This window comes from Aedes albopictus, chromosome 1, assembly GCF_035046485.1.
Source record: "Aedes albopictus strain Foshan chromosome 1, AalbF5, whole genome shotgun sequence".
Lineage (NCBI taxonomy): Eukaryota > Metazoa > Arthropoda > Insecta > Diptera > Culicidae > Aedes > Aedes albopictus.
In genome coordinates this window covers 69,560,598-69,578,698 of record NC_085136.1, presented here as the reverse complement: position 1 = coordinate 69,578,698, position 18,101 = coordinate 69,560,598, and the positions used below count along the sequence as shown (strand labels likewise).

At 43.3% G+C, this 18,101-nt stretch overlaps 1 protein-coding gene across 1 annotated transcript in view; it reads right to left on the bottom strand.

Moving 5' to 3' along the window:
• Window positions 1–17,804, bottom strand: part of LOC109410343 (sorting nexin-29) — a 20,567-nt gene extending 2,763 nt beyond the window's left edge. The window contains exons 1-2 of the mRNA XM_062845180.1: window positions 17,093–17,804; window positions 1–1,013 (exon numbers count right to left, since the gene is read on the bottom strand). Of these exons, the coding sequence (XP_062701164.1) occupies window positions 1–1,013; window positions 17,093–17,271 (1,192 nt within the window). The 5' untranslated portion in view covers window positions 17,272–17,804. The remainder of the gene's footprint in view (window positions 1,014–17,092) is intronic.
• Window positions 17,805–18,101: the final 297 nt, after the last annotated feature.

The following is an 18,101-nucleotide window of genomic DNA, read 5'->3' as shown; positions in this document are numbered from 1 at the left end:
ACATTTGGCAGCGTTCCTCCGAGTCGTTCAGTTTGCGTTTCAATTTGTCCACGATGGCCGCGTTCCGCTCGGATGTTTCGTCCACCGCCGATTCCTGCGCCATGGATGAGTCCGATCCGAAACCCGTTGCCGTACTGGAGGAGCAGTTGGAAGCCGTTGTGTTGTTGCTGGCGGTGGTCGCCGTAGACGTGTCCAACGAATAGCTTCCCGCCATAATACTGTCTTCGGAGGCTTCCAACGCATTGTCCGGACTGCTGGTGGCCGCTGGGGGCGTTGCCCCGATGGACGCTTCCGGTGGTTTAGATTCACCGTGACTGATTTTTCGCGCAATAGAGAGACTGTTCAGGGCATCCTCCACCGAGTACGCTTCGGCTCGGGATCGAGTTGATCCGATGTCGGTATACTCCTGGATGATATCGACGTTTGCCGTTCGACTGGAGTTGTTTCGAGAACTCGGCGATGAGGCATAATTGAGAATCGGTTGCGTGGGAACTGCGTCCAAAATTTCCCTCTGAATGACGTTGACTTTTCGAACGGGACCGGTCGGTGGTTGCGTCGCTATAATCGGCTCTACCTTTTCCGGCTTAACGCGAGTGGGAGCATTCAGTTCCGGCGTGTCGATAGAAATGGCAAACAGAATCGTGCTCAATCCGGCGGCCATGTTCGGTAGCAGACTGGTGATCTCTCCATCCCGCATTAACGCCCAGCTTTCGTAACTTTCCTCCAACACTTTCTCATCCCCCAACCAGATTAGCATGTACCGTTCGAGTGCCCTCTCGTTCAGAATGGCCCTGAGCAGGGCCTTCCCTTTGCCGCAGTTGGTCCAGACGTGCCTCAACGCGGAGAACCGTTCCTTTTCGTGATTTGTCAGATGTTTGAAGGTGAATTCCCACATCACTGGCATCTCCACGCTGCCACCAGCCACCAGGTCGGTCACATTCTTCAGCACCGAGCTGGTCGATTTAAGTCCGTGCGACAGCACCCTTTCCCAGGTATCACAGAGCAATATAATCCTGTAAATAGAAACAGCATTATTATCACATTGCCCTTTCCTATATTTATGTTTGAATAGAGATTAGGGGTAGGCGGGGCATAATGAGCAGCTTAAGCATTTTGCCACCTAATCCATTAAATTAAGCGCATCTATATATATATATATAAATGCAGTGGCATACGTGGGACCGCGCATAACTTGCGAACGGGTGGTCCGATTTAGGTCGTCTAAGTTTTGTTCTGTTAGTTTTCACCCAAGGAAGGTTTATGAGGCCTAAAACTTGGGAAAATTGAGAGTTTTTGAAAATCGGGTTTTCATACATTTTGAACGGGGACTTGGGCGCTTGGCTAGGGGCTTGAAACGTCAAAAAACGCAGTAGGCAAGACAAAGTTTGCCGGGTACAGCTAGTCAATGTGTAATTTTGACGTATAATCCTCATTTGAACCTTATCTGACAAAAACTAATCGTTGAAATTTCGAATATAGCCATAAATGTTGCAAAATTTTATGTTTTTAAAAACGTATAAAATCGTGGATTGCGTTTTAGAGGTGGGGCATAATGAGCACCCTAGGTGGGGCAGGATGATCAATCCCTGCTTTGTACACAATCAAATGTTACCTGACTGCTCTTGTCAATGATAAAGCATACCGGCAACAACCAATAAGAATTTGACGGGATTATGGAGTTTAATTTGTAGGGAACGGTGGGGTTCCATGGAGTTCACTATTAAAGCATTTTTAAACGGTGATAATTTACAGATACTGATTTTTTAAAGCTAATACATTGAAAATTAAAGATAAAACCTTACTATATGTATCGTAACAAAGAAAACCAAAAGTGAAAATCGTTTGTTTAAAATGTTAAAAATTTTCATCATTTTTCCATCAGTTGCTCATTTTGCCCCACCCTACTATCAACTTTTTAAAGTATATTTTTTTAACAAAATAATTATACAAATATTTCGAAAGTGTTACAAATACATTTCATTGACCCAGTAAACATCAAGAAATTTGATAGATACCCATTACGTTCTTATTTTGATTCCAAACCCTTATTTTAGGTCAGCTGATTCTTATAATATTTCCCCAGTACATGACCACTTCACGCATTTTGACTATTTTTTTCAAAGCAAACGGCTTTTTTGACAAATGTTTCGTCATCAATTCATTGGATTTGAGGTAAATAAACTACAATCAAGCAATTTGTTTTGAAAATTTGAAAATTTACAGTGAAAATACAAGGTGCTCATTATGCCCCACCTGCTCATTATGCCCCGCCTACCCCTAATCGCATTTAAAAATAAAAAGTATTGCGCATTTCCCACCCCACTGGACCCCTTTCGCAGTTAGCATAAGTGCGGGATCGTGGATGAAACTGCGGTTTCTCATCGAATCGTGTCTGGTGTCTTCTGCGCACTTTTTCAGCATCTTAAATGAATAAGTGCGCAGAAGACACCGACACGATTCGATGCGAAATTGCAATTTAATTCATGATCCAGCACTTACCCAAGTTGGCGCGTATGGCTGTAGGAATCGCAGAAGGATCTCTTGGAGGAATCCCTGATGGGGCTTCAAGGGAAATTACAAAAGGAACTTCAGGTGGGATCGCTGGATGAACATCATGAGAAACCTCTGAAGAAGCTCCTGGAAAAGTCTTTGAAGGAGTTCCTGGGAAAAGCTCTAAAGCAATTTCAGGATAAATCTGTCCAGCATTTCCAAATGTCTCTGAAGATATTTCCGTAAGAAGTAAAGAAACATCTAGAAATTTTTTTGAATAAAACTCTAGGAGAAACCTCTGGCCTTGCTCCTGACTGAATGTTCAAAGGAATCCACGAATGAATTCCTAAGGAAATTCCAGGAGAAATCCTTCAAGGAATACCAGAGAAAATCCTTGAAGTTATTCATGAAGGAATGCTTCAAAACATCTAGAGATAAACTCCAGAACAGTGAAGAGAATTGTCAGACAAAAGAGGCACAAAACAAGCAACAAAGAAGACGTGGCGATTACTCTTTATCCCAACTGGTAACAGATAATGACATGATCTCGAAAATTTTTGTTGCAGACAAAACGGAACCTGAATTTGTTGCGTACTTTTAAACTCGTGAATAATCAATTATTACCAACCCAAAATCCAAACTTTTTGATGATACATCTGCAGCAGCGTTGCAGTGTTTACCGACTCGAAGTTACCGCACGAAAATCACAATGCAAGCCTTAAAAATCTCTAAACTTGTGGTGCACGATCTTTGTCCTATTCTGTTCAAGTTGGGACAAACCTATGTCGCATTGGGTAGAATGTCGCAACAAATTCAGGTTGCGACATTGTCGTTATTGTTGCGCGATGGTTGAATTTTGATTTACTGCTCCAGAACACGCTTAAACTGCTTCACACATCGCATGTGTAACAGTTACTCACTGTGGAGCATCGCTGCAAATCCGGGAGAATGTGTGAAAATTATGTGTACGTCATACTCACGCCGTGAGTTGATGACCATTTACACATTTTTGTGCTCCCGACCCAAGGAGAATACATTTTACTAAGGTGGCGCAGATAAACATTGCAAACCACTGGTTGTCTCTTCTACTCTTCTGGTGTTCTTAGAGCATCGCCACGGGCGTCCCTATCTGGGTCCCTATCCCTATTTCCGGGCCCTGAATAGGGACCCATGTTCACACCGGTGGTATCTAAACGGGAATGAAAAATAAGGACGCGACATGGGATTAGCGATGGGTTTCCACATTTGGGGACCCACTCAAATCTTGCACTGAGTTGCTATTCCGATGGTTTGTGTGACGTCACTTTCCTTATTTATATTTTGCGGTGAAGTGAGCTGAGCAGTGGTATGGAAAATGAACAGCAGTGGATCAATAAAGCATAAGGTGAATATTTATGCACTTTGTCTTACGTGACTATATATGTTTTCCAGAACCCTATCACAAACAAACAGATGCAACACTAATAATTCTCACGTACACCAATTCAACGGCTTATTTAACCCTTTCTTTCCCACAAGGTGTTTTGACATTTAAAAATAGATAAAATGGTTTCTTAACAAATCACCAGAACAAAAGATGTATAGTTTTACTCCAAAATATCGTTAGAAATGGAAAAATTGATTTTTGGGGTGAATCACCTGTGATCCATTGGGAAGATGGATGCACTGAAGGCAAATATATAAATTTTGTTTTTTTTTTGTATATGTTTTTTTTATAAATCATCTATTACACCTTTTATTTAACTCGAGATTCTTATCTAGCCCTTCTGTAAAACTTAATGAAACTTGTGGGACTTCTTGCAGTTATCATAAGTAGTTCGGTATTCGGACATGGTTCGCTTCGAATCTATGGCTTCTCTCATCGTACCATATAAACCCTCCTGGATTAATCTGCGACTTATTGCCGGCGCTAAATAGATTACATTATAATTATATGAAATAATGACATTTTTACATAAAACACTAATAGTAATGGCAAATGTCTTGGATGTAAACAAACATGCTAACAAAGAACAGGTTAGATCAAGAAGGATCTTGTTGTCAAGAACTTGTTCATGAAACGGTATTTGATTGTGCTAATATGCATACTGTAGGGCATGCTGGTATTTTTTTCCGTTGAAAATAATGTTCATGTTTCGGAATATTGAATATTCAAATATTGTTTGATTGATTGATTGATTTGTCTTTATTAGAGAGACTTTCAGCCCTTAGCTGGTTCGTCTCTAAATATTGTTTGAATTAAAATAGGAAAAATAGGAAAAATACCGACTTTTGCTGAATCATTTAGCTCTAGAACAAAAACGAGCAGAGAAATTTTCACCAAACTTGGCATAATAGTTCATTAAACGTATACAAACATCTGACGAAAAAATGGAAATGATCTAACTTATCCTGTATTTGTACGAACAGTGCAAAGCAGTGGATCACCTGTGCTAAAATTTAATAGTTGGCCAACTGCCCATCTGTGGCGCTCGCAGCGTTTTTGTTCAAGTTTTACATTCGCTCACTATTGTCACCTAGTTTATGACTGGCCACTCCATTGGTCAAACTCAGTCCTTTTAGATTGGGTGAATATGTTTCCGCGACTATGATTTTGAATAGCAAACGTATCACTTGAAAGAAATTGCTATTAAAATCATCGTCATATAAACATAATCCCCAATGGCAAACATGCTATTTCACAAAACGCTCAGTAGGTGCCGGTAGTGAGCGAACGTCAAACAGGAGCAAAAATTATGTGAGCGCCGTCTGCGAACAATTTGCAAACTACAGAATATTTGATTTAAATATTCTTTAAAAAATAAAACGATAAGAAATTACTAGAGGGAGACTGGCACTGGAGACGTCTGCTTGTCTGTGACGAAACGTTAGAAGTGTTGCGTGCGTTTGTCTGTGACCCTTTATGCCTTTGTGATTTTATGCAGGATCCATCAAAAGCCATAAGGACATATTTAATTTGTTTCAGTTAGTACTACGTCCGATAAAAAGTAAGGACCACGTTTAGCAACGCACGGTGGAGCATCAATATGTTTTTCAAGGCCTCAAACCCAAAATAGAAACCACTGGTGGGAAGGTGGGGTGCTATCCTAAAATAGCACCCGACAAGGAGTGGTATAATAAGGATAGCGATGAGGACTCCCGTGGCGATGCTCTTATGCAACTAAAATAGTGACGTCACTATTTCAGTTCCATAAGAACACCAGAAGAATGGAAGAGACAACCAGTGGTTTGCAATGTTTATCTGCGCCACCTTAGTAAAATGTATTCTCCTTGCTCCCGACCTTCTCGACTGGTGTTGACAAACGCTTCAAAAAGTGAGCGTCTGTCAAATGGTTCAAAAAAAGAAAAAATAATAAAAAATGCTTTTTTCTTGTGATGATTCCAAAAAGTAAGTATTCAATTATAAATCAATTTAATTTGATTGTTAAATTGAATTTTTATTTGTTTTAGGTAAAAGTTGCATCGAAAGACGTAAATTGACAACGATAAATTGTCATTGGAACAGGACTCCCGATTCCCTTCAGCATCGGGACAAGGGACACGAATTCCAGTGAGTGGGCAAATGCGACGGCCGTAAAATTAGTAATTATAATATATATAATAAATTTTATAAAAACTACAACTACTGTTTTTTTTTATTGAAAAACATTTAAAAATTAATTAATTTAGCCAAATGAGTAACTATCACACATTTTCAGAGCAAGCGAAGCATACGCATTTATGCGTAACGGTTACTCATTCTTTCGGAATGGTGACGAAACGCTTCAATGTGTGAAGCTTACTCATGCTGCTTTGGCTCTCAAGCACTTGCTCAAAAATGAGTAAGGCCCCCTTTGCTCACTTTAGGAGTGCCATGGGATGAATACAAATTTGAGTAGATCTTGCTCATTATTGAGTGGACCGAATTCTGCGTGAAGAAACCACTGAAGGATTTTATAGACGGAGACGTGAAGAAATTTCTGAAAGATTCAAGGCGAAATTTCCGAAGAACTTCTTGGATAAATCAATAAAAAAGCTTCTGGAGAAATCCCTTAAGGAATCCCTCAATGAATTACAGGTGAAATCGCTCAAGGAGTTTCAAGAGAAATCCCTCGAAGGATTCTTGAAGATATTCCGGGATTTCCGTGAAGAAGTTCCTGGAAAAATTCCTGTACTTGTTTCTGAAAAAAATCCCGAATGAGTTTGTGGAACGAGGCATCTTTGAAGCAATACCTAAAAAAATCTCTCCAGCAATTTCAGGAGAAATTCCATTAGGAACCCGCGAAGAATCTCCCAAAGAAATCTATAAAGGAGTATCTGGAGCACTGGAGGAATCTCTGAAAGAGTTCTTGGAAAAATCTCTCCAGCAATTACAGAAGAAATTACTCCAGCAATTTCAGTAGACATCTCTCAAAGAATAAAAAAAATCTTTGAAGGCCTCCAAGAAGAAAATCAAGAAGGAATGCTTGAAAACATCCTGGAGAAACCCTTAAAGCACTTCCTGAAGCATACTTGAAGAAAGTGCTGGAAAAATCTTTGAAGGAGTATCTGAAGGCGTCTCTCAAAAAATTCCAGAAAATAAAATCCTCAAGGAACTCCAGGAGGATTTTTTGAAATTCTTACAGGAATTCAAGAAATTCTTGTAGGAATTCCAGAAGAAGTCCCTGAAGGAGCTCCTACACAATTCCACGAAGAAATCTGAGAAGAAATCGCTGAGGGTGTTCCTGAAGAAATGCTTCAATGAATTTGAGGAAAAATCCCTGAAGAAATTGTTGGAGGAGTCCCCGCAAAATTTCACAAAGAATACCTGCGCAAAATACTGCAGAAGTTCCTGGAGGAATCCCTGTAGGAGTTTATGAAGGAATGCTAGGAAAAATCCCACAAAGAATTCTAGGAGATATCTCTAAAAGAATTACTGGAGAAATCCCTGAAGGAATTCCTTGGAAAACCTTCAAGGAATTCCTTGGAACCCTTCAAGGATTACATCAGAAGAAATGTTTTATGGATCTTCATGAGAAATTTCTTCAAGAATTCCACGGCTACATGGTTGTGAAAAAGCCATAATTGAAATCTATGAAAAACTATTGACGCAGTAGGCAATCGTCCTAATGCCCCACCCTGGTTACGCCCTTGGTGACCAACCATTCTTTTTTTCCTAACTGTTATGAGCCATTTAACGAAATGACAACAATGTTGATGATGATATTGATTTTCACGGGTTATTGGACGCTACCTTCTGTCAAAATTCATTCATAAAATCGGCTCATAAAATGGACTATTAACAAGCCAGACCTCAATATGTATTTCTTAAATAAACGGTTTTCGTTTGTTAACGTTAACGAGAATCGGCACACGGAATACCACAATTCGATGGTGGACCAGGATTCCAGAACTGGTGCTACAAAGTGCGGATTTTACTGGATTCTGCTGGTGTGTTGAAGACTTTCACGGAGAACCCTCCGGCAGCTGATGCAGAGAGAACGAAGTTTGACGAAGCGGATCGTAAAGCTAAGGCCCATATTGTGAGTATCTTGGCCAACGAGGTACATGGAGGTTGTACGTGAGCAGAACTTCGCCAAGGACATGTGGAAGGCGCTTGAAAATACTTTTGCGAAGAAGTCTATCGGCACCCAGGATCTACTCCGAAAGCAGCTGAACTGCTTGAAGCTGGAAGAAGCTGGAAATCCATGCGAGCTCATCTGATGGCGTTTGAGGATCTCATCCGACAACTGAAGACAGCTGGCGCAAAATCGATGAAGCGGATGCGTTTATTGGCGGAGGAGCTGAACTACACGGAACGACAGGAAAACGACGGAAAAACCAATACGACAGCGTTTGCGGGAGAAAAGTCCGGGAAAGCCAAGAATGACCCGAAGAAGTTTCAGGGAAGATGCCACAAATGCGGAAAGCGTGGACTGCAGGTCGAAGCGGGACAGTGAAGCAAACGTGGCAACGAAGAATGCGGTAGTACGAGCAAGGTTATCTTTCAACTTGATTCTGGTGCGAGCGACCATCTGGTTAATCGTCAAGATGTGTACTCGGTCTTCAAGAGGATGAGGCAATCGGTTGTCATCGATGTGGCTAAGGACGGAGAGACGTTGGAAGCAAAGATTGCCGGAACAATCACTGGATGTATAGCATCCGAGGAACACCACTTCGAATGGAGGACGTCCTACTGGTATCGAAATTGCGCGATAACCTCATGTCGGTCAAAAAGCTTGCAAGCGCAGGTGTAGATGAAGCGATTTCCGGATCAATGGCGCAGCTCAAGAAAGAAAGGAAGATCATTGCTACAGCGCAGAGGAGAGGTGGACTGTACAAGATAGAAGTGAAGCTGGAAAAATCATCAGCAAGAATGAGTGCTACGACTTCGAATGACCTGTGGCACCGAAGGTTGGGCCACTTGAGCCAGCGAGGAATGGACACGATGATGAGAAACGGCCTGGTGACTGGTATCAGCTGTAACCCAGATGAGGTGAGTTTCTGTAATGTATGCGTTCAAGCGAAGCAGTGTCGTGATCCCTTCAATGGCACCCGAGAGAGAGCAACAACCAAGGCCCCTAGAGCGAATACATTCGAATGCATGTGGACCGGTTGATCCCCCGCGTACATAGGCGCCAACTTAGGGGGGGGCAAGCATGGTTTTGCCCCCCCCCCCCAATATTTGACGATTTGTCGATTTTCCCATACAAAAAATCATAAAAACCAGGCTTTGCCCCCCCAATAATTTGACCAAGTTGGCGCGTCTGCCCGCGTACGATGGTTCAAGGTACTTCATCTCGTTTATTGATGACCATACACACTTCGCCGTAATATACCTGCTCAAGCGGAAGAGTGAAGTCTTTGCCAAATTCCGTGAGTATGAAGCGATGGCGTCCGGTATATGTTAGGAATGAAGATCTCGAAGCTGAGGATCGACCAGGGACGTGAGTATTTGTCGGATGTCCAAAAGCAACACCACAGACAAACAGACGTAACACCTTGAACGATTTTCATGGAAATCCATCGCCCAGTTCACACTACTATCACTTGGTGGAAAAGCTGCACGAATCACTGTGTTGTGCCATATCGTCAACAGAAGGCGCTAGTGTGAAACGTCAAGCGCATAGAAAAACGATGCGCGCGCCTCTGGTTGTGAAAGCCATAACTATGAAAATTTAAAATGATCGTTAAAAGTGTGGTCGATGGAAATTTCGCAAGTGTTACGTCTGTTCATCTGTGGCAACACTATACACGGAATGGGATTCATGACGCGACCACCGTGGCGTACACGCCCCACCCACCAAAACGGAGTGACAGAACGGTTCAACCGAACCGTCGTTGAGAAGATACGAGAGATGCTGTTTGATTCCAAGGTACCAAAATCCATGTGGTCGGAAGCAGCGTTGACGGCAGTCTATTTGATTAACCGAAGTCCAACGTTCCCTGGAAGGATTTGCTGATTCTGACTGGGCGTATGACACAGAGGACCGAAAGTCAGTGAGTGGCTTCCCTTTCAAGGTATTCGGATCAACAACTGTCTCGTGGCCCAGCAAAAAGCAAGCAACGGTGGCCGTCTCATCAAGCGAAGCAGAATACATAGTTTTTTATCTGTATTAACGAGATTTTTAGCCCTAGGCTAGTTCATAGAGCTCTGAACGGTGCAACAGTCGAAGCTCTTTGGTTAACTGGCTGGATTACTGGAAGATTACCCGTCCTGGAACATCGGTTGTAATTCGAGAAGACAATCGTGGCTGTATGTAAATATAGGAATGGCCTCTAGACCGTGTCGATTTTTGCAAAATTGATGTACTTCATATTGGTTCATATCTGGAAGGCATCCGAATTGTTCTTTGAGGGCGGCTTGATCTTGCTGGTACGAAATTGACCTCGACCGGTGGATCATTGTTTTCATCGATTAGTTCCGGATGTTCGGCTCGACCATGCTCTATCATTGACTCGGAACTGTCCTCAGTGCGTCTTGGATGATTTGAAACTGCCGGTAATTGTTCATCCGTTTCAGGTTGTGGTTCGAAACTGGAGGTTGATGGAATTGGAATCGTTTCTTGCTCGTGTTGAAGGCTTTGGACTTGCGATGCCGGTGATCTGGTTTGAGGACCGAACATGTCTAGCAGGATGTCCAAAGCGGTTGAATCCGTTGCGACCGATGCTTCATTGAAACGGAGCTTGAGTTGGTTTGAATGCGACCTTATCAGCTTTTTTCGTCCATGTCAGTCGTCGAGTAGCACGTTATGATTGACTCGACCGATAGCTCAATGATTACGCCGGGAACCCACTGCCACTTGGTATTGCTACTGTAGACCTTGGCGTAGACCATGTCACCTCGATGGAAGTCTCGTGTAGTTACTCCATGCGTTCTGTTGAACTGCTCTTCTTGTTGGTGATTGCGAATTGCCGATGGTGGTTGTTCATGATGGAGCAGATCCAGAGTTGTCCTAATGTTCCGACCAAGCATTAGCTGCGATGGAGACTTGCGTTCAGCACACGACTTGGAGTGGTCCTGTATAATTGAAGGAATATAGGGTATGTGTGCCATCAGTAATGGCACATATTCATCCTATTCGAAAACAAGCGATTACGGCACCGATTGATTCCGTTCTTTTTGTTTTCATGGGTGCTCACTTCTAACAAAAAAATACAAAAATAAGAAGCAAAACAAACTGCGCTTCAATCCTTTGTTTTTCGTAGGATGAAAATGGGAGCCACATGCTTAATAAGGGAACTAATACCCTATGGAGCGTTTCTGACATGTTTCCCCCCTCGATGATATTGTGCAAAGATCTTTTCAGAGTATCGACGAATCGTTCCGCCTGACCATTGGACTGAGGGTGATACGGTGATATCCGAAAGTGTTGAATGCCGTTTCTTCTGCACAGAACTGCGAACTGTTCCGATGTGAATTGGGTGCCATTATCCGAAACTATGACGTTCGGAATTCCAAAACGTGAAAACAGCTCGTTCAGGAACTCGGTTACTGCTGTTGTTGTCGGGGATCGTACGATGCAAATTTCTGGCCACTTGGAAAACGCGTCAACAACTACCAGAAAGTACAAACCGTTGAGCGGGCCAGCGAAATCGATGTGAAGACGTTCCCAGGGAGTAGGGAGATTTGGTTAGTGGCCAGGATTGCAGAGGAACTTTCGTCGGTGTTTTCGAATGGATAGCGCAGCTTTAACATCTTCTAACAAAATCGGCAATGTTGTCATCGATCCTTGGCCAATACACGTAGCTGCGTGCACAGCTTTCATCCTCTCCATTCCTGGATGTCCGTTATGGAGCTGCTTGAGGATACGCTGACGAAAGTTTTCCGGAATGACCAAACGGTTAGACATCATGATGCTTTACTACTGATAGTGCGTCTCGATGAGCGAAAAATTTTGATTTGTCTTTATTAAAGAGACTTTCAGCCGTTGGCTGGTTCGTTGAGCGATAAAGGGTTGTACTGCCGTGCTGGTGATGTTGTCGAGTTTGGAAGGCCACCCATTCTTAATGAAGTTTGTCACTTGCTGTAGGACTGGACATTTGAGAGTAGCATCACGAACCGACTTGAATGTCACGGGTAGCGAGTTGATAGCTTCTTTCTTAAAGCGGAATATCGATGTCGTCTTCTAATTGAATGGATGCGATGATGAAATCTTCCTCTGGTTTGACGCGTTTGACGTAATTGTCGATGAGGCGAGAGACAACGTCGGCATATCCAAATTGAGTTGTGGACACGTACTCGTACTCGATGAGAAGCATCAAAGCCCAACGTTGAAGGCGGTTGGCCATATGAACCGGAATTCCCTTCTTTTGTCCAAAAATTCGCAGGAGTGGTTGGTGATCCGTCTGGAGAGTGAATTTGCGACCTAGCAGCATTCGGTGGTGTGGAGTTTAGGGGTAGCGGGGTGCAATATTCACTTATATAAAATGGTAGTAACCTCCATGTAGATAGAACTCTTGATTCAGGACTTCGAGACTTCAACACCGATACTAGAATACTTCCTCTCATGACAGCTCTGGTGCTCCAAGTGACCTCCAACATCAGTAACTACAGTTTCCGCTCGATAACTGGGCTTTGACGACAGTTCAGTTAGCGGTCGTCGCTCGATAACTGGACTGAGCTCCCGGAGCCGGAGGCTATTGTTATATTTTGTTTTGTTTACTGATTTGCAAAATATGAGGTTAAAATTCGTTCATTTTTGACAGACAACTGCTTTTTATCTGGACTTTGGTCCAGTTATCGAGCGCCCAGTTAAAAAGCAGTCCAGTTAAACAGCAGTCAGTTATCGAGCGGATGCTGTACTATGATCTCCGCAGGATATCACCACAGGTGGAATTTTGTTACAGCGAACACCAGTGCGAGTCCTTTCTTCTCTATCTGTCCGTAGTTTGCCTCTGCCGGAGTGAGTGATCGAGATGCATGTGCCACGGTTTTGATTGAACCATCCGGAAGCTTATGTAGAAGGCAGGCACCGATTCCAGATTGCGATGTATCGGCAGCAACAATGATATCCAATGAAGGGTCATAATGGGTCAGGAGCAAATCCGATTGGAGTACCTCTTTGAAACGCTGGAACGATCTCTAGCATTCTTTGGTCCAAACGAATTTTGCGTCTTTCTTGAGCATTGCGTCAAGCGGCCGTCGCAGTTGATGCATTTCGGGCACGAACTTTGCTGTAGATGAAAATGTCGTCCAAAAACGAATCCACTCCTTTGAGACCGGCGATCATGGTAAGTCTTCGGTGAGTGTTGATTATGAGCAGCTGCTTTGAATCATCGTCCACTTCCACTTGGTTCGGCCCCAAGACAGCGTTCAATCCTGTTGAATAGTCAGCACATATTCGAACTTTTCCTCCAGGTGTCTTCACAACAACGATCGGAGCAGCCCACTGTGAAAAATCCGCTGGTTCGATTGTTCCCGATGATTGGAGTCGGTCCAACTCTGCGTCGATCTTCTCCATGGACGTGAAAGGAACTGGTCGTTTAGGCTTGAAAACGCGTCTAGCATCGGGCTTGAGATACAGTCGTACTTTCATCTTTTTGCAGTGTCCAAGGCTGGACTTGAAGACTTCTGGATATGCAGCTTTGTACCGATCGACTTGATTGATGTGATCTGAAGTGGCTTGGACTTGATTGCAAATTGAAGACAGCGGTGTATTCCACAGTTCGAATAGCTCGATCCAATCCAATCCGAACAGGTTGATGCCGTTTTTGGTTACATAGAAAGTTGCAGTTTTGGTGACTCCTCCGACCGTGACTAAGCATTGGAGTTCACCGAGAAGATGGAGTTGATTTCCTGGCGCAGTCCGTGTTGTGGTTGTAAGTGATGGCGATCCCAGGTTCTTCCTCCACACCTTCTGCGATATGATAGTAATGTCCGACGCAGTGTCCAACTAAAGGGTAGCTTGTGACCCGTTGATGTCCACGGTCAGGAACCTCCGCCTTGACGTGCAGCTCACCTGGTTGATGCAGAAAATGCCGTTGACAATTTTCTTCTTCTTGGACGTCGTCGCCTTGGATGTGTAGCAACCACAGTAACCTTCCTTGTGGCCGGTTTGCTTGCAGTCCCGGCAAACATGCTTCGTGTAGGTGCAGTCCCGGACGTAATGCATTCCGCCACATTGCCAACAGGGAGTTTTCGGACCATCGGATTTCGTTTTCATTTTCTCCTTAAACCGGTTGGAAACGGTCGGGGCTTGGTCTGCTTGACTGCACAGATTGAGCTTACCGGTTTCTTCTGTTCCACCATGTCGTGCTTGAGATTCTGTAGGTGTTGGCACTCGGAAATGAGTGACTCCAGGGTGTATTCACCTCTAGCTTAGACAAGAGCCTCGTCCGGATGTCAGCGTCCTTTGATGATCGTCGTCCACATATGAAGATCAGGCTTTTGAATTGGTCCGCCGTAATGTTGTTGAGCTCGTAGTCTTCGCAGCATGTTCACCGTTCCAGCATACGTCAGAAAGTTGTCCGCTGGTGATCCGTGGTAATCTGGAAGCACTTGTACCGCTTGCTGAACAAAGAGATTCGGGTACTGAACAGCTTTGTCAACTTTTTCACTGTTTCCCTAAACCAAAGTCTCGAGGGTGCTTCGGGAGGACAAAGTTGACGTACTTGTCATGGACCGTTACGCTGAGGCTTCGTAACAGCAACCGAACTTTAGCCGCATCGTCCAAGTTTGCTCCGTCCTTGAGAAAGAGGTCTTCGTATTTCCTGTACCAGCGTTCGAAAACCAGGCCGTTCTCGGGATTGTAGATGACTTCCTTGATGCTGGATGCCAGAGATTCTAGTATGAATTCCGGGTTGCCCGCTGATCGAATGGGACCGCTTTCTTGAAAGCCGAAGCGTTCCATCATCTGGATCAGCCGAGCGTTTTGCTCCGCCATCTGCTGGTTCTGCCACAGGATCTGTTGCTAAAATTCTTCCATTTTGGATCTTGGAACTGCAACTTTTTCTCCAAAGCGATGAATTCGTGGTTAATCCTCGTCGCCAACTGATGTACTTCAGATTGATTACAAATTAAAGATGTTTATTGTTCAACTTAAAGATACAGAATGACTACCCAGCGCGGGACCTTACTTTTATATGGTACTGTTGCTATGTAGGTGTTGGATTGTAAATATTCTTGCGATATCACTTTATAAAAACTTGGTATCATCGGCAAAGTTGTTAGCATGGTCAAGAACTGTCCAGTGCTGAACTAAATCATTGGCAAATCCATCGCTGGGCGGCGCTAATGTGCATGCAAAAGTATAAACGTATACGTGTGTATCTCAATAACGTGATAATTTAAGTAGGTGGTGTTTTCGACAAAGTTGATTACTGGGCCACGAGCAATCCAGTGACGAACCCAATACAGTGTGGACTCCTACTACGTCTACACGGTTACCTATTACATGGATCCCTATTACACAACAATCCGTGTTGAAGGAATCCCAGGGATTTTGCCTAATTGGGGATGGAAACGAATATCTAAGGCGTAATCCAAGATAGCGCCATACTTTCTTTGGCAAAGTTGTAGTACTAGAATAGATCTACCACACAATACCAACTAACTTGCAATTTCTTGGCAATTTGGCCGATAGAGGCGCTATGTAGAAGTGGTTGCTATCTACACTCGCCAGTAGAAGCACTTATAAGTTGTCACATGCGATATCTCAAGATCTACTTTATTTGGAACAATGCTGTCTTCGGCAAAGTTGTTCAGTAGATCAAAAACAATCTGGTGATTCACCAATAAGTTTGTGGTTTCGCCACTAGGTGGCGCTAGTCGTCAAGTAAAGTTTCAAACTTCTCTATCTGGGGACCCAGAGCAGATAGAAGAGTTTCGTCTTCAACAAAGTTCTTCAGGAAGTCAAGAGCAAGGATGGGATCATTCATTTGCAATCAGTTACATTCACTTGCTGTTAACTCGCTTCAGAAACATCATAGCAAAAATCAATGTATGGAACACTTTTTTATTTTTGTTTTACCTGAAACTTTGTAGAACATTGTACTAGGTTAGCATCAATAATTAAGTCAACAGAAGGCATCAAACGCAACTCTTCACGGCGTGAGTGTAATTTACATTCATCGCGTGGAGAGTTGTTTTGACAGCTCACTCACGACTTTGGTATGCGTGTGCGACCCTCATGTTATTTGGCAAATTTTCAGATAAAACTACAAGGTTAAATTTATCCATACATTATTTTTTGATAGTATGCTTCTGAACTGAGATAGTAGTAAGTGAATGTAAATTGTTGTAAATGAATGATCCCATCCCTGGTCAAGAGCAATCTAGTGATTCAACCATTAGTTGATAATTTCGCCGCTAGGTGGCGCTAGTTGTCATGAAAAGTTTTAAACTTCTCTATCTGGGGACCCAGAGCAGATAGAAGAGTTTCGTCTTCAACAAAGTTCTTCAGGAAGTCAACAGCTATCTGGTAATTCAACAATTAGCTTGTGATTTCGCCGCTAAGTGGCGCTAGTTTGCAAGTAAAAATTCAACTCCTTTATCTCGGAATCCAAAGCAGATATATAGTAGTAGACAGATAGATTAGTAAGTTGATTGCAATAAGAACAAATATACGATAGTTATAATTTTGATCCAATGATAAGTAAAACTTATGATTTTGGTAAGTGACTGGGCATAAATTTGTCTCCCTTTTAATCATAAGTGAAATTTATTGCTTTCAACAATAATCGTAGTGTCACCAAATCTTAAGCGGGTCTTATGTTCTTCCTATTTTTTTTTGCCTCAGTGTGGAACACAAAATGCTTTCTACATGTAATCCCTTGCAGTTTCCCAAACTTCGTTTCGCGAACCCCCACATGCTTGCAGGCACGCTACGATTGTTCTCCGAAAAGCGGGGTGACAACAGACTGGGGGTCGCGAGAGCCAAGGTTGGGAAACGGTGAAGGGTTAAAAAAATAACTCAAAGGAGGGGTTGTCTCTTGAAAAAAAATAATAACAATTTAAATAGCATTGTAAAATATCCTGATATTTCTGGCACAAGTTTTTGAAGAAACTTCCCCCTTTCATACGACGGACCTGATCCACAAACAGCACCAAGTGCTTTCCATTTTGTACCACTCATTATCATTCCATCGCATTCGTGTATATAATCCCATTAGGGCAGACATGGAAAAACAATGCCCCACTTACCTTGAATCCTCCTCCGTTGCCAATTCCGTCTTCCCGCCGTACTTCTTCTGGCACTCTTTCACCACGGTCAGCAGCTCCTCCATCAGTGCCTTGCGTTCGACTTCATACTTCCGACTGCTGCCGCCTCCAACGACCCCAATGATGGCCGGATCCAACGTAAAATTGCTCATCCCAACCATTACGATCACGGTGGTCCAGGACCAGGACGGTTCCTTATCCGCCTTTCGCCAATCAAACAAACTCAGCCAACCGTCTCTGCGAGGCAGGACGTCGCTCGTCGCCTCCAAGTCGTTGTTTTTTGTTATTTTATTCAGCGCCGCGAGGGGAGGAGGACTGATGGCCTTGAGATATGCGACGACGACGACGACGACGATGAGCGTTCATCAAAGCACACGCAAAATTACGAGGAAATCGGAGGGCGGATTCCCACTTCGAACTAAACTTTCTTCCTTTTGCTTTGTTCCTTTACACCACCATCACCAATCGAATCTTCTCCATCACAGTTTCCGAACTCGGAAGTTCTCCGAAATCGCGCGAAAAACGGATGACTAATGATTCTGGGACAGTGATCAAAATCTTCAAGATGAAAGTTTTAGCTTTGTGTTTCACGATTTTAGAGCTGGCCTGGCACGGAAGACCGAAGACTTGCTGCAAACACTGAACGAACGCTGAACACTGACGAGTTTTTTTTTGTTTTGGCAAAGTGCGACGTTGAAAACACAAAAGCGACGAAGATGAAAAGGAGAACAGCAAAAACGACAACTAATCGAAACCCCACCAAATGCGCAGGGGGTTTACACATTAGCGTGCGGGGAAAATACTTTTAGACATAAAGTCATTTGGTATAACAACACAGTGTTCACAAAACTGCAAATCAAACCTAGTATAGGCCTTTTCATGTGACAGATCCGTGCATGCATTTGTTTACAAAGCTTGAACAACAGCTGCTAACAAGAACGTGTCATCTTCATAGAAGAACTGTCAAACGCCCGAACAATCAGCTGATTCA